Genomic DNA, 18153 nt, shown 5'->3' with positions numbered 1-18153 from the left:
TCGTGATGATAAAGCGGTTTTTTCTTCTTCAAATGCGGTCGTTTTTCGGCGATTTCGATTTTCAATCGGTCCAATAATGATGAATAGTATGCGCCGGTTATGGTTTTACCTTTTTCAAGATAGTCCACGATAGTCCATTGTTGCGTTTTTGGACACTTCAGAGCACTTTGGCCCGGTGGAACCTACTGTTTTGCCTGTTGCGTTGACTCAGGAGTGTAGTAGTGGACCCAGGTTTCATCCATGGTTATGAATCGGCGCAAAAACTCGGTCGGTTTACGCGAAAATAATGCCTAATTCTGCTGGGAAGTTGTCACACGAATTCGTTTTTGGTCCACTGTGAGCAAACGCGGCACCCATCGCGCGCAGAGCTTCTTCATGCCCAAAACCGAATGCACAATATTGCCCACACGTTCCAATGATATGCCAACAGCATTAGCTACATCTCTCAATTTCACTTTGGGATCATTCAACATCATATCATGGATTTTTTCGACATTTTCTGGTGTAGTGACCTCTTTCGGGCACCCAGATCGTTCAGCATCAACTGTGCTCGTACGGCCACAACGAAACTCGGTAAACCACTTATGAATCGTTCCAATCGACGGTGCAGAGTCCGGGTAATACTTATCCAGCTTGGCTTTGGTCTCGGATATCGTTTTCTTGCGAAGATAGTAGTGTTTGATCAAAACACGAAACTCAGATTTTTCCATATTAAAAAAAACTCGGAGGTTGGTCGCTTCTCAGTGCTGTAACTTGTAAATGCGTAAACATAAATGGCTGAAGTTTTGACAGGCATCATTTGAAGGATCAAGCTCGACGAAAGTGGTTCACATTAGTGAATACTACTGCCATTTCTTAGAATTTTCAGGTACTTATCAGACTGCCTAGTAAAACATCATTTGCAATTTTTCCATATCGAAACATGAATTCTAAAAATGCTAAAATGGAAACTTTTAAATTATCTCCTTTAACAATGTTTCAAATCCGTTTGAATTTTCTAAAAATATTCTAAAGAGTTCAATGTTATAAAATGCTATGAAATACTTTTACATTATTAAAATTGATTGAGAGTTAGTTAGAAATTATTATAAACAACCTAAAATTCGAAAATAGTCCTTATTTTGTATTTGAAATTTTTTTAATGCGCTGAATTCTAAAAATTATAAAATGGAAACTTTTAAACTATCTCCATTAAAATCCTGTCAAATCCGCTGAAATTTTCTAAAAATATCTAAAGATTTCAATTTTATAAAATTATACAAAATTCTTTCACATAATTAAAATGGATTGAAAATTAGTTAGAAATTATTATAACTAGCCTAAAATTTGAAAAATAATCCTTATTTTATATTCCAAGTATTAAAAAATGTAAAGGTTTCTATTTTTTTTCATTTTAATGATTACGTTTTTGTAATTGATATTAAAAGTCTCATAAATAGTTCATTAATACGATAGTATTATTTTTTCTAAAAAAGCATTAGATACTCTGTGAATTTCAAACTAATTCTATCTTTTTAAAAAATATAACATAATAGAAAAAGTAAAAAATAAGTAACGTTCCTGATTGATAATATAAAAATAAAAAAAAATTTTAATTATTAATTATAAATATTGTAGAAATTTTAGAGATGATACGAATTTTCGAGAGGTACCAGAATTATTTACTTTTAAATGACATTTAAAGTGATTCAAATAAATTTTATTATTAAAAAATGGGATTTTTCTATACAAAAAAATTCACTCGGATTTTTACGCGTGAAAATTCAAGAATTCTATTCGAAAAACTAAAAACTGATGTGATTTCTGATGAAAAGCATAGAAAATAACAATTTTAAGCCTAATTGAGCCATTAGATTTTGAACAATTCCCAAGTTCCTTTAAAATTTAAATTAGGACATAAAAATAAGTTTAAAAAAATTAATCATTTTTAAATTATGCATAACGCTGTTGAACATTCTTTTAAAAATCCTCGGCTGGAAATCCCAAACCTTATAATCCATCCAATACCATACATTTATTTCTTATGAAATGTTGTTGCAAAAAGTTTTCAAATCATTATTATTTCAAATCTCATCAATGATTGGAAAAATGAAAAAAATGAACAAATTCTCCGGATTATTTGGAGTTTGCTTGAGTCCTTAATTTTGGAAAATGTTCTCCAAACTACAAAAAAGACGCGCGCAATTTTAATTTTATTCTAATGAAATTCGTAAATGTTTTTGTTTGTATTATTTGCATGAAAATCGTTTCGTCTTTCTACAGGAAGAGGAAATTAAATTTTTGGTGTAACCAGTCTAAATTGAAGGTAAAATGTGAGTTTTATAATAAAATAGAGCAAAAAAAAACGTTAAATTTTATTTTTTTTTCGAAAAATTAGAATTTTTTTTATACAGAATTCATCTTTTTTGTTAAGAAAAATCAACTTTTTGGTGTCATGTTGTACTACTTTATTAAACATTTGTTTTATTTGATAAAGCTTGAGCTATTTTCATGTAAAGTCCATTTTAAATAAAAAATTTAAATACTTTATCTTTAGTTTAAAAATTTATCGCTTTTACTTAAATGTTTGACTATTTGGTTGAAAATTATTGTATTTCATTTTTTTTATTTAAAATAATTTAAAAAATATTAGTTTTAGGCTAAAAAATTCAAAATTTAAAAGGTTCAAAAAAATTATTTTTTCCCAAAATTGTTTTCATGTTTTCGTGAAGATCAAAGTATATATTCGTTATGACAAATCTTTGATCAGAAGTTTTTTTTCAAAGCTTTACTTTTGAATTTTATTAGTATTTACTTCAGTGATTATTATACTTTTTTAATCAACGCATATATGTTGGAATTTTTAAATATACATTTTTTAAACATTTTCTTATAATTTTTTTATGTTTTATTTTGAGCGATATGGTAGAAGATATAACATACCAACATAAAATATTTAATAATAAGCTCAAATATTCTTGACCTCTCTTTCAGAAATATTGAAAAAAAAGTGAAAATAATAACATTGGTATGGGTTTATAAACTGTCAAATATATTCAATTTTTTTACAAAACTGTGCGAATTGTTTCTTCAATCCTGTCAAGATGTGAACTTTGAACAAACTGATTTCTTCTAAGTTCAGGCATTTCATTTAAACGACATTTCAGTGAAAAACGTCATCAAATATCCGAGATGGTTCAAGTAAGAAAATTAAATATAAATCGGTCCACCAAAAATGTTGGGTCCGGCATTTGTCGTTTCTCACAAGCGGTGAGTACAATAAGTTAAGAATGGACCTCTTGTGTGTGTGCTCCGTCCATCCTTGCTTCCTTCCTTCTGATATAAAAAGTAGTCTAAATATAGAAGCCCCTATATAAATCGGAATATTTTTTTTTTGTGTAGGAAAGGACGCGCAGAAATTACAGAACTCTGCCGGTTTTTTTTTATTTGCCGTGATTTGAGATTTAAAATAACGTAGGTCTGTGATTATTACGGATTTTTTCTCATATCCGCCAAATCCGAACTAATTCTATAGTTCCTCAGGTACAAATTTTTCCCGTGTATATTTTCTTCATACATAAAAATTACACACTTCCGATCACTTGCGCAGCATAAGTGTAATATCACCAGTAGGTATATATGTATGTGATTTCCAAACACAATCAAAAATCAAATTTGTGTTCCTTTTTAAGAAAATGGCGAATAATATACTAACTGTACACAATAAAAACTATAAACAAAATGTTATATAAAATATATACAATAATATACTAACTATACCCTTTTCTTTTGGAATGTCACATATTATCATTTTTTTATATAATAAACATTCTAAAATATTATATTTTTATCGATAATGATATGAACTCAGGACAGTTGGCATTTCTTAAAAAATCTAAGTTTAATTTTTCTCTTCTTTTTAAAATTTTGTTTAATCTTCAAAATCTTTTAAACAATGTCTCCGACATTTCAAGTCATGCAGATCCAATAAAAATACTTCAAACTCCTTAAACGCGAATTCTGGGTCAAACTTTTTTAGGTCTGCGGAACTTTTTTATTTTCAAGAGATACAACCATGATAATACGCAATAATTTGTATATTAAATATGTATTATCTTTGTATAGTTGGTACTGGCCCCTCACTCGAAGAGTTTTCCACTATCTTTGAAACTAAAGTTTAATGCATCGGCCTGGCCACTTTAAAATTCATATGTTATTTTTAACTTCGCTCGTGATAAAGTGAGATTATTTTTCATGCACAAAATATTTAAATATTTGTGAAAAAGGTAATTCTCTGTGACAGCCGCCCGGCAATCGAACCACCTGGGTCTGATTCCCAGCGGAGTTAACGATAATATTTTTATCATAAAAAGTAAAAAAAAGAAGAGTTTGCGATTTATCCAGAACTCGGGTAGTCTTTTCGTTAACCTAGTACTCTCTAAATCTAAATCAGCTGTAAATATACCAGTGGTTGCAATTAGCATACATATGGTAAGCTGATGCATCAGTGAAATTTTACTGATGAGCAGCTCAGTTTCGCTAATTCGGTTGGGTTCATACCCTGGTTGTTAGCGGTATGCTTATCGCTGATTCAGATTTAGAAAATATACAATATGATTAACTGTCTTATTAATTCTACAGAAAATGCTATACTGTTGCAATTCTGGCTTGGTCCTCCCTTTTATCATATATTCAATGAAATTATAGTGTTTTGGAATTTCTCTTATAATAACGAAACTAAAGTGGACCTCAGCCTATGTCCTTAATAGACTAGGTATAAATAACAAACGATGGCATTATTCTCAACTACTAGACAACGACAATTTTCGAGCAAAGGGGAAATAATACTTTCTGAAGCTCCTGCGGAAAAAATAACAACGTGCATCTTTTAGTCGTTCGCAAAGATAATTTTGCAGCTTAATCGTTATTTCAGTAAACCACAATATTAAAAAAACAAGTAATGAAAATAATTACTCTAAACCCCCGGAACTTACCGAAATAATGATCTACTTCGATGAAACCAGTTCATTTTCCAGTTAAAAAGACCATGATACGTGTAGCGAAATGTCGTTAGGAATAGCCAGTTTTTTCGGTACACGTAGACAGTGCCAATTAAAAACGTTATCGAATCTTAATGAACTCTTTGAACATATATAGATATAGATTTTTGAAAAAATCTCAATAATACCAAGCATAAACATAATATACCTATCACATTGTTGCTCTTTAATCACATTCTTAACTTTGATACAATGTAAAATGTAAGTACTGCAATTCAGTAACAACCAGTTTCTCTATCACAAATGTCAACATTTCATTTCGCTTTAAGACGATTATGTATATTGCGGAAGGGTCGCAGATCGTTCGGTATTCTGTGATGCATTCGCTATTCTTAACGACACTAATTTATATCTAGTTTATACACACTAGTATTCCACAGACGATTACTTGCATGTAAAAACGTATAATTATTCTGGGCTTAAGCAGTTTCCTAGTAAAGCAATATAGATATAAAGAACAACTTGTGTTTACTTCTAACGACGTCGCAAATTACGCGGAATCCAGAATTGACTCCGATAAGATGTATATAAATTGATCTCTTGATACAATTTCAAATTCTATTTTTAATTTGCTACTGTGATTGTTATTATATATATTTTTAACGTCCATAATTTTTTCTATCTAACAACTTTTGTAGGTCAATCTGAAACCAATCTACATATACATTCGTATACATATGCTAACCACTGAACAGCACTTATTGCAACTTTCGTTGCTCTCGTGTTGTGCTACGTCTCATATCGTTCACGCGGCAGTCACGTGAAGGTTGAGACAAAATTTAATCCGAGAAATTTCTTATCATCTCGAGCTATACCTATCTCTCAGACATTCTCTTTGAGGAAGGGGATATGCTACTATTTAAGCCTGTCATCGCTGATATATCAATAGGATGATAGCTCTCTCACTTTTTTCCTTCTTTAGTACTTATTGTTGATTTGAAATCTAATTTTACACCATCTAGTTGATTATGAAAGCCAGGATTCGTATTCACGTGAAAATAAGTCAAAAGTATGTTCGGATAAACACAAAAAGGACAGCCACTGCCATCTTGAAAATCTAGCAAATTCGTTCATATTGTCAGCTGGTAATTATTTAAGACAAGTAGAATAGATTATTTTCTGCACGATTGTTCTTGAAAGAAGAGCAAAACAAAAAACGTGTACATTCGTCGCGTGAGTTATTCTTATCACCTGTGCAAATACTGACATCAGTTAAAATCCCTTCAGCTGATAACAACAATGTAGCAGTTATTTTTTTTTGTACGAGTCACACGATAACCGATGATAAAACGATGAAGACATTTTCTATCGTAAAACTGCGAGTACTTCGGTCACCGGTCTGAGTGCTTTTAGAGTGCACTAGGCAGGATAACCGAATTCCCTATTAGTCTGCTTTTCCGTTTATCGCCAATATAAGGCTGAAGGTCGCAAAAAGACTCCCTCTTTAATATTTTCTGACTCTCATTCTCAGAGGAAATATTAAGCTAAGAATTCTTTAAAAACATCTAAACTTTAGTTCAGGGGCTTTATTTGTACTCTCTACTAAAAAATTTAGGAATCATCACAAATAGTAAGAAGTTCTGACGATTTCTGAACATACTGACCATTCCTGACGAGTCTTACTATTTCTGAAAATATGTTAATTCACATCCTTTCAGGTAGCTCACCGGCTGAGACCGCAGGTAGGCAAAACGAAAAGAATGAAAAATAAATGTTTTCAATGTTGCATATACAGATCCAAAAGGTGGAAATTCATAATCTACAGGTTTCGGAAATAATTTCAGATATCTAAACATTTTAGTGACAAAATTTAAAATTAGGATAAATATAATGTATTTTGTAAAGAGAAAGAGATACGTCAAAATGGAACAAACTTTCAGAATCACCTTCAGTCATTTAGTATATAAATAGTAATAATTAAATATAAACAAGTAATATAAGTAACCTAGGAAATATAAAAGGATTATAGGTTTTATGTCATTCTATTCTTGAACCCCTAATAAAAGGATTATCTTTCGAACTCAAGCTCTGACGATTTCTGAACATTTCGTCATGAATTCTGACTTTTCTTGACGATTTCTATCGAGAAACGTAATAAAAGTGGTCCTGACTTTTTTCTGGCGATTCCTGATTTTTTATTAATAGGAATGAACGGAAAATTCATTACTTTTATTATCGCATCATGAAAGTCTCGAATTTCAGTCATCTAAAAAATGTCGATCTATTGACCTTCTAAGTAACCCGCATAGGAATAAAATTCACCATGAATTTCAGTCTCGAAGCGAATTTGCAAGTACTATTTGATCAATCGAAAACAGTCAATATACCTTCTCCGACTGGAGTGACATTCGCCATAAACTGAAGTAAAACGGTGCCAATTGACAAATGGCCAGTATTAGCATCAATTTAAGAGCTCAAATGCACGTACGACGCAAATCATGCATCGATATAGGGGTGACCGGGCGGGACGGGACTCTTAAATTGTATGGTTTTCAGAACTATTCCTTTCAGGAATAGGCAGAAGAACTGATTTACTAGTTCTCAAAAAAGAAAATAGTACAAGAAGATAGTAATGCTAAAATTTAAGGAAGTATATTCTGTTACTTTAAAGTAATTTTAAATTGAAATTAATTAAAGTTTCAGAATATATGTTTTTTATAACGTTTGTTAAAAAGAATAATTATTGCATTTTATTTTAATATGTAAGTTTTATGCATTTTTTAAATACAAATGTTTAATATTTAGATATATAAATGAAAAGTACAATATTTGGAGCCGAACGAGACACGTACTGGGGCGAGTCCCACACGGCGAAAATGTCTAGTTGGGTTAACAAGGATTCTGGTTAGTCGTGCTAGACAGTATAGTAAAATATGAACCAACACGCTGTCTAGTTAAACACGCCCGACAGTCGAGTTCAAATATGTCTAGTTAGAATTACAAGACAGGTGGTATAGGTTACCAGACATCTAGTATGGCCAACATTTCCATGGCTAGTAGATCTAACTAGCTGTCTAGTAACATCAAACAAACGTTATTTAGGCTTACATGACAGTTTTTAGGTAATTTAACTAGTTTTTTGGTCATATTTACCAGATATATAGGGTTTGAGTAGTTTTTTTTTTTTAGAAAAATAAGTATGTTTTCAGGATCTTAAGGATAGGTTTGAAAATGTATGCAATACAATAAAAGTAAAGTTCGTTTATTAAACACTGGTCAAAAGTATGATTTCACATTTTACGAAAAAATCGCACGGCCTGAAGCATCATCTTCAAAGCAGCATGGCGACGACACTGAAAAAAAAAACAGAGTTTACGTTTCTTGCAATATAGCCTTGTTGGAGAAAAGGTTCCACAAGTTCAGCAGATTATCCACTGTGTCGTCACAGAAGTTACTTATTCTAATACGCGTAAATAGAAACAAAAATCAAAACACATCGCTTCTCGCAACTCTGAAAATGGTCAGAATAACGTGCGGTACACGGAAATGCAAGTGGCTGGAAGAAATTGGAGCTGACGACGCCGAATATTAGGCAGGCAAACTAGCCGCTAGAGGGAAGGATAGTGCCTGTAAAGGATGTAGGAGGGAGGAGTGAAGGGAGTACAGGAGTTGTGGGTAGTGATGCAGCTCGCAGAAACATTCTTTTGCCAGTCTGTCGCGCTCATACTAATTAGCGTTCTTTAATGAATAGTTCAAGTCTAAATATGCTGACAAATTATATTTTTTATTCATTACTGATTAATCTTGTATCAAACACGACTATTTTTGTATCATTTCACAGATTTCACTTTACTGTATCAGTATATCATTTTTTCCAATGAAACAATTATTCTGCCAGTTATAAGAATAGAATATATAAAAATTCAATTTTGCTACAATTTCAAAAGATTGAAAAAGATTTCACATAAATTTCAAGATCCATCATAGAATTTACATGCTTTAAAAGGTTTCAAGAAATTCACAAATGTTTAAATTTATTTATAGGATTGCACACATATTTAAAATATTTCCATGTTTTAAAATTATTACAACAGATTTCTAAAATATTTCACAAATATATCAAAGAATTGATCAGGCTTTTTAAATATATCTAAAAACTTCACAAAAAGTTAAATTTGTCTACAATTCTAAAAGATTAAAAAAGATTTCACATAAATTTCAAGATCTATCATAGACTTTACACGCTTTAAAAGATTTCAAGAAATTCACAAAGATTTTAATGTATTTAAAGGATTGCGCAAAGATTTAAAATATTTTCATGTTTTTAAATTATTTCAACAGATTTATAAAAGATTTCACAAATATTTCAAAGAATTGATCGGATTTTGTAAATATCTTTAAGAGTTTCACAAAAAATTCAATTTTGCTACAATTTTAATCGATTAATAAAGATTTCACATAAATTTCAAGATCTATCTTATATTTTACATGCTTCAAAAGATTTCAAGAAATTCACAAAGATTTTAATCTATTTATAGGATTGCACAAATATTTAAAATATTTTCATATTTTAAAATGATTACAACAGATTCCTAAAATATTTCAAAGAATTTATCAGGCTTTTTAAATATATCTAAAAACTTCAAAAAGAATTCAATTTTTCTACAATTTTAAAAGATTAAAAAAGATTTCGCATAAATTTCAAGATATAACATAGACTTTACTTGCTTTAAAAGATTTCAAGAAAGTCACAAAGATTTTAATCTATTCAAAGGATTGCACAAAGATATAATTTTTTTCGTGTTTTTAAATTATAAGAACAGATTTCTAAAAGATTTCACAAATATTTCAAAGAATTGATCGGGTTTTGTAAATATCTCTAAAATTTTCAAAAAGAATTCAATTTTTCTGCAATTTTCCAAACGTTTCTACAAATAAAAAAAATATAATGTTTTATATAAAATGTATTAGGATAAAAAAATAACCGGAAAATATCTAATTAAAAAAATGTACTGGTATATTTAAAAAAATTTCTCTTGTTCAACGTCTCGGGAACAAAATGATTTATAACGAAGGGTTTTTCGTCCTGAGCTAAGGCGTTTCCGATTTATAAAATATTTTATATTCATACATGAATATACAAATATACATACATAAATTTCGTAGGGGTAAATTATAAAACTCATTGTGTTATCATCATATGAGTTTATATGAGTATTATTACTGACGTATTTGTTACTTAGGTCATACTATTGATTAGAATTAGAAGCCACGACATTTTAAAATTCTAATTTAAAATATAAAAGATTGAATTAGTGTCAAATTTATTAAACTCCAAAGGACTTAAAAATATGCATATCTTTTCAAATTTCTGTTTCATATATTCTTTTATAATTGGCAGAATATTTTAAAAACATAGCATACTAATAGAGTGAACTTAAATCTTTGAAAAAGTCAAAACATGGTTGTGTTTGATATCAAATTAATCACTTATGGCCAAAAAAATATAATATATAATTATATTTTGACTTTAAGTGTACATTAAAGAACGCTAATTAGCATTAACGCGTCAGAGTGACAAAAGAATGCTCCGAATGCTTCCGCGATCTGTTCTCTTTGCTAGCGCACATCTGTGACATTCCTCGGAAAAACCGAGACGAGATATGAGGAAAGACACCACGAGACGAGGAAGAATGTGACTTGGCAAAACGAGACGAGAAATACCGAGACAAGCAGGTATGTCTCGTCTCGTCCCGTCTCGTCTCGTTCCTCGGGATTTCTCGCTCGGTGGCAACACTAATTGTGGGGGGATATTGCTACTAGATATCTCGTTATGGGAACTATTTGAAATAACACGATGTATCGATAAAATCTACTAGACTGCTTACAAGATATAAGTAGGAGTAACGAAACTTCTGTCTTAAATTTACTAGACTCGCGTAACTAGATTCATCTAGTTGGCCAAACCAGACCTTTTTCTCCGTGCACATATTACAATAAATGTAAAGTGTAATTTTGTACGATTGTATGTATTTTATATTAGGTGCTTTCGTGAGATGTGTTGAAAATGTTATTTTTCTAATTTTATTTTTAGTATACATATTCATTAAGCCACGCCCTGAAATTAGTGTTAATGAAATAAGTAAAAGGTTACCCTGAACATGTTAGAAAATTCGGTTTATAAAAACATGTGCATGACTGGGGGCTAGATCTGCATAAGAGCATTGGCACAATTTTGACCATTTTTCTACGGAAAGGAAAAAACCTTTACTCAATGATGAAATTTTCAATTAAAAAATATATAATATACTCGCGAAATTCAGCAGTGAGAATTTGAAACCTGAAAAGTTTATTTGAAAATGTTATTAAGTTTAGAGAAAATGTAGGGATGATATTACGAAGATCCTGCATATCGTTTCGTAGTTTACGGTAAACGCTAAAGTCACGTGATGACATTTCTGCGCATGCTCTGCGAGTTTGGCGTTACTGTGTTCCGCTATTCCGACGTTGGTTAGCGATCTTATAATAAGGAGAACGATCATACTGTACAAATCGCTTCGAGCATTGACTGTATTATCTGCAATTTTACTGCCAAGCCTAGGCGTTTCAAACCAACGCTCAACTCTATACGGGCATGCGCGCTGTAATCTGCTATCTCCTTTTCTCTCGCGAGAAGCTTGCGAGTAAGCGACGTGCTTAAGGGGGGTCGACCCATGTAACACCTCAAAAATAAGCGCATTTTTTGGAATTTTGTTAGTGATGAAGAATAAAACGAATCATTCCAAAACTTTTATGGTTTATTAAGGCACTTTTGAACTAATAAATACATTTTTTAGCCATTAATATGCATTACATTTTTTATTATAAGGGCAGATGTCGAACATATTCAGCCGGGAGATGCAAAACTGCCCGCACTCTAACTTCTCACAGATTCGTCCGAAACGAAAAAACACCAAAGTTTCTTTAATTTTATACTTATAGCTCCTATGTGAACCTAAAAAAGTTAAAAGACAATCATTTTTGACAAAATGACGTCCGCTTGAAAAAAAGTTTGATTTTCACCCAAAAATTTGCATGAAATTGTTTAAAAAATAATTGTTTAAAATTTTGTTTTCCAGTTCAGAGAGGTTCACACAGAAGACAATAATTTTAATTATAGGTGTATGCAAGGAGATATCAATGGGTCAAATACATTTAGAGTTATCTTGCGGGCAGTTTTGAAAAATATGAAACCGAGAAAAACGCGTTTAAAGATTTACATGTTGAAAAAAGGCAGCATCGGCAGGCTAGCGCCAGGGGCGCAGGGCGCCTTTTAGGGGTTAAAGAATGCAGCTGCGACTCTGAAACTTTCACAACATGTTTTTGGAACGACTAGCTTCCATTTGAGCAAAAAATCGATTTTTTAAGCCGTCACTTGGGTTGCCCCCCTTAAGGCCCTTTAACAGAATGCCTAATCGCTTTCAATTTTAACCCACATGGTTGAATGTTTTTGTCTAATTTTTTTGCATACCTCAGCTAAATAACCATATCTCAAATCAAGCAGAGCAAGTTTTTTGATAAAATGTTTATATTTTGTGTAATAATCAAAAACGTAGAGAACAATAGAGAAAAATAGCAGTGACACTCAGTGATAGCTGTACATGCATATCCGTAGCGAGCCTGCTTACCCGTTTCAAACTCCAGTCAGCAGACTCCCCGCAGGGAAATAAATGATATGGAACAAATGAACCCGGGCATCGTTGTGAGATTTCGGCTAGTTAGAAAATCAGACATGATGAAATCATTGATTAATTCAATTTCAATTAACAGAATTAATTAATTCATATAATTACAAGAGATTGAAAAAAAAAGATTCATGAAAAACATAACATAACATAATCACATACATAATCCTTAAACCATAAGTAGAGTGTTTCCAAGTATTTTGTACATATGTCTGACTTTTATTAATAATTTATAGTTTATTATTATACATTGATTTTTTTTTTGCAGAATATTTAGTCCTTTTTAACAAAAAACTTGATTGGGTTAACAATTTTTTCCCCGTGAACCGTACAAAAATATTATTTCTGCAATTGATGACACAATCAATCAATGGTCAAAGTACATTCTTTTAAGATATTTAGCAATTGAGTACTCGGTTCTTAATTTTTAGGCTGCACGGTTGAATATTTTTTACTAATGTCTTGCATACGTCATCTTAATACTTATATCTTGAAGTGCGCGAGCCGATTTTTCAATAAAATGATTACATTATAGATTATAATCTAGATTATACGCGCCGAAAATCCATATATACAGCTAACACTGCGCGTTACTACTACTGTTCTTCCCGGTTTGATTATTAAACAAAATATAAACATTTTATAGGAAAAATGGCTCTGCTTGCTTTGAGATATGGTTATTTAGATGAGGTATGCAAAAATTAGACAAAAATATTCAAGCGTGTGGCTTCAAAATTCAGACGCCATTGTCATTCTGATATCCGTAATACCGACAAAATCACACTTTCATTGTTACGAGATAACAGTCTGTTACAAATTCATTACACTTATTCTGTTACAATTCATTGATTGCATCATCAGTTGAAGTAACTAATATTTTTTCACGATTTACGGAAAAAATTGTATAAACAAATGATTGTTTTAAGTACTAAATATCCTGAAGGAAATAATATTTCAGAATTCCTACGTCTTACAGGGGGAAAAATTGTCAAAATAAATAATAATTGTTTAAACATTTCAGACTGAATTTCCTAAAGACTTTCCTTATTCCTTCACACGTTAACCAATTTTCCTTAATGTTTTATTCAATTTTTTGTAATTATATAAATAAATTTATTTTGCCCATAAAAAGTAAATTAATCCACGATTTTATCCTGATCGTTTTTTAAGAGACCGTTATCTCAAAACAATGAAACTGTCATTTTGTCGTTATTACGAACATCAGAATGAACATCTTGACATGGTAGTAACGCGCAGTGTTAGCTGTATGTGCATATTTAGCGCGTATAATCTAGAATATAATCTGTAATGTAATGAGTTTATTGAAAAATCGGCTCTGCGTGCTTCAAGAAATGAGTATGTAGATGACGTATGCACGAAATCAGTGAAAAATACCACCTTGATCAAAAAGTTCCCGGAATCATCACCGTGTGACGCCCCCTGCTGTCCGATTCACATTTTTTTCGTTTCTGTAGGTTATCAAATCTTTTAATAATATTCCCTGTTAATCATTATTCGTGAGTTTCTCACCAAACACTCAACTAATACAATTCCGCAGCCATCAAATTCGCCAGATTTAGCTCCCTGTGACTTTTTTTTGTTCGATCGACTGAAAAAACCACTACGCGAAATGCGTTTTAGCAGCAGATCGGAGATAATACAGAAATCGAAAACATACCGAAACTTGAGTATCAAAAATGTTTTGAGAGCTGGAACAAGCCCTGGTATAAGTGCGTGATAGTCGATGAGAATTATTTTGAAGGGGACCACTTCAATATTCAAGAATAAACCTATCTTTTAATTTTAAAAATAAATTCCGGGAACTTTTTGATCAAGGTAGTATTCAACCGTGCTGTCTGAAAATTCAGAACCGAGTGCTCGATTGCTTAATATCTTAAACCAAAAAAGCACTTTTACTATTCATTGATTGTGTCATCAATTGCAGAAAATAATATTTTTTACAGTTGACGGGGAAAAAATTATTAAGCAAATTAAGTTTTTTTACAAAGTACTAAATATTCTGCAAAAAATAACTTAATTATATTTGATCTATTTTTCAAAAAATAACTTAATAAGATTTAAATTATTAATAAAAGTCAGGCCTATATGCACAAAATACTAGGAACCACTCTAATTATGGATTAAGAATCATGTATGTGGAAAAAATTCTTAAAAATACCGTCTTTAGTATGTATTTGTTAGGAAACTGCGGTATAAATGCAGAAAATGTAAAGATTCCCATTATTACTGCAAATGTTAACCGATTTTCATGAATATTATTTTCAATTTCTTTTAATTATATAAATAAATTCTGTGAATTGAAACTGAATTAATCAATGATTTCATAATGTCAGTTTTTCTGACTTGCCGAAATCTCATAACAATGCCCGAATTCTTTCGTTCCGTATCATTTATCACCCTGTGGGGAGTCTGCACCTGGAGTTTGACGAGGGTGAGCAGGCTCGCTGCGGACATGCGAAAAATTCAGACACGATTGTCATTCCGATAAAGGGCCCTAATGCAGTTCTACCAGAACGCAGATATTTCTGGCATGCGCAGTGTAGTGGTTCCTGTGTATTTTTAGGTTATTTAATCCCACCTTTCTTGCGTATCCCAGAGATATCCGCGGTCTGACAGAACTGGTTTAAGGACAACTGAAAACTGAAGTTATATTTGTGTGTTTTTGTACAGAAATAAATTAACAAATTGTGACCTGAAAACTGTGGGTAAGTAATACAGCTTAGGAACACTATACGCCGTTTTTTTCATTTAGATATTTAATTCTACAACTTCCAATTGTTAAATTTACTTGACTTTGCAAAAGCTTTTGCAAAAAATTGGTATAAACTCAATTGCTGCTGTGGTTTTCATGCACTGGCACTCACTCACACACTTCTCGTGGGAGAAAGGGTGATAGCAGATCACAGTCCCCATGCCCGCTTAGATTTGAGTGTTGGCTTGAAACGTCCAAGTTTGGCAGTAAAGGTGCAGTTACCGCAGTCAGAATGCATGTACGGAGATCTGAGCAGAGAGCAGTCTCCTTATTATTACTCCGTGCGTTAAACCAGCAACACGGAAACAGAATTTATCGCCTCCATTATAAGTTCATGCATAAACACGGTTGTCCGATGTTGTTTTTTCCACTTGCATATGAATCTCATAGTCAATTAACCTTGAACCTATCAGCAAATATGAATAAACAACTAGGACATAAATCTGAAGGTTACTGATAATTGTTTCAGATGGCAAACTTGTGGACGATGGTTTACATCTTTAGAGCAACTAGCAGGGCATGTCGCACGATTACATGCAGCGCCAGGTCCTCGAGGACTCTTTTACTGTGGCTGGGAAGGATGTGCGAGAGGAGAGCGTGGATTTAATGCAAGGTGATTCATCAATCTTACTTGCAGTTATACATTTTATTTTACATTTTTAACATTTTTATATAAGGGCGATGTGCAAATATATTTCAATTTTGGTTTCTAAAATTCAAGTGAATTGAAGTTCTAAATACACCAGAACCGCGCTTTAGTCATCCGCGGTTTCGTCACTCCTAGAACTGCTGGCCCTGGCAGTTTCTTAGGGGACAGGGGAAAGCGGTTGCAACTGTCGCCTCGCAGCGCGAGTACACAGTTGAGTAAATTGCGCAACATTCCAATTGAAAAGGATTCAGGCTGTCTTGACTGTTTACGTTTCGATTCCCCCGATTTAGTTCCAACGATATTTCCATGCAACCCCCGACACTGGAACTAAATCGAGAGTTGGGTGTAATGTAATAATTGTTATCAGTTTCTATAGATATACATTACCAGTCAAAACTTGTAGTTCGCCCCTTTTTTGGGTTGAATATTTAAGGGTTTGAATGTGTGTACTATAGGAGCCATGGGCTGACCTGTATGCCGTTATGGGTCCGGTCGATTTCGATTTCTATAGAAGTTCGACCTAGACTTACTTAAAGTACATTTTTATCAAAGTTTACAACTGATTGATGCAAGTTAATCGAATCAAAATGATTCAGAAAAAGTTTTTAAAAAGGTGTTAAAGTCTTCTATTTGTTATAAAAACGTTTCGAAAAGTGTTTTAAAACTTTTGAAATTTTTCTTTCAACAAAATTTTCGATTATTTTTTTTTATTAGACAAAAATTTTACGTTTGAAATTTTGTTCAAAATTTGGTTTAAAACTTTTTCAATGCTATTTTTTTCTAATTTCTTGACAATTTGTTTGAAAAATTCTTTACAAATGTGATTTTTTCATTTTACAGTTATCTCCTTGACGTGAATTTGTATAAAAAGAGTGCAGGTCATTCTTCAAAAACAAGATATCTATGACTAATACTTTCTAAAGAAGTTTGAGAAGACTTTTTAGAAAAAGTACTTTTGAAACATTTTTACTGTATCCAGAATAAAAAAAGGCGTTTTCTATATCTTTAATTCTTCGGAGTTGTTATTCTGCATTTTTCTAGAAATATAATTAACTTTTTTCTATTTTGTCAAACAACTTACGAAGACTATTCAATTTTCAGTTATTTATATAATCAATTTGAAGTTAATTATAGATTATGATGACAGCTATCATCTCATATTCGTTTCTAATTATGATGACAGCTCTCATCTCAAATTCGTTTCTAATTATAAAGGCTTCGCAGTTGTTTACAAACCGAGGGACAGACATCATGAAGAATAATCAGTCTGCTGAAGTTACAAGATTTTCAGTTAAAATAGGGACGCAAAGCTTTTCTGTAAAGGTTACCGAATTTGCTGCTGAGTTTACTGAATTTTCAATAATTTTACACATTTAAGAAGACTTTCTTTAAAATTCATGGGCTTTTTAAATACATTTTACAGTTTAAATATGTGAATTTTGTAGAAAATTTGAGTAAATTTTACAGAAAATATATCCGTAAATTTATAATTAACTGTAAATACTGTAGATTCTGCATCAAATTCGGTAATCTTTACAGATAATCTATATTGTCCCTATTTTAACTGAAAATTATGTAACTTCAGCAGACTTTTTCGTTTGATAAGCATGATTCTTTAATCCAGTATCTAATTGAAAAAGCTGAAAACTGACTACTTTGTTTAAAAAAAGGTATACTTATGTATCTGTAATTTTTTACTTCTTATCTGCATGGACTAAGAAAGTAGGCTGAATATTTTAGGAACATGGAATAAACTTCAAGGGACATACAAATTAAAATCTATTTGAAAATCGCCATCATTATATACAATCATTATATACAATGTCGGGAAACAATGCATTGACAATTAATAATAAATTCAAATCAACATATATTTATGTTTAATTTGGTAGATTTTCAATGTGCAATGTTAAATGTTTCTTATTTTAATTTGATATTATTTAATTTTGTATTATTTAAAATTTAAATCATATAATTTTGAATGTTCTATATAATTTTAAAAAATTCAAAAGTAAAACACAACACACA

The 18153-nt window shown here is 31.5% G+C and overlaps 1 protein-coding gene across 2 annotated transcripts in view; it reads left to right on the top strand.

The window, feature by feature from the left end:
* Positions 1-18153, top strand: part of LOC117180910 (zinc finger protein GLIS3-like) — a 96719-nt gene that overhangs the window by 67683 nt on the left and 10883 nt on the right. For both annotated transcript variants that reach the window (XM_033373527.1, XM_033373526.1), the window contains one exon: positions 15946-16089. In XM_033373527.1, coding sequence (XP_033229418.1) covers positions 15946-16089 — 144 coding nt within the window. The remainder of the gene's footprint in view (positions 1-15945; positions 16090-18153) is intronic.

The sequence above is a fragment of the Belonocnema kinseyi genome, chromosome 9 (assembly GCF_010883055.1).
Source record: "Belonocnema kinseyi isolate 2016_QV_RU_SX_M_011 chromosome 9, B_treatae_v1, whole genome shotgun sequence".
NCBI lineage: Eukaryota > Metazoa > Arthropoda > Insecta > Hymenoptera > Cynipidae > Belonocnema > Belonocnema kinseyi.
This window is presented reverse-complemented; position numbering and strand designations above follow the sequence as displayed.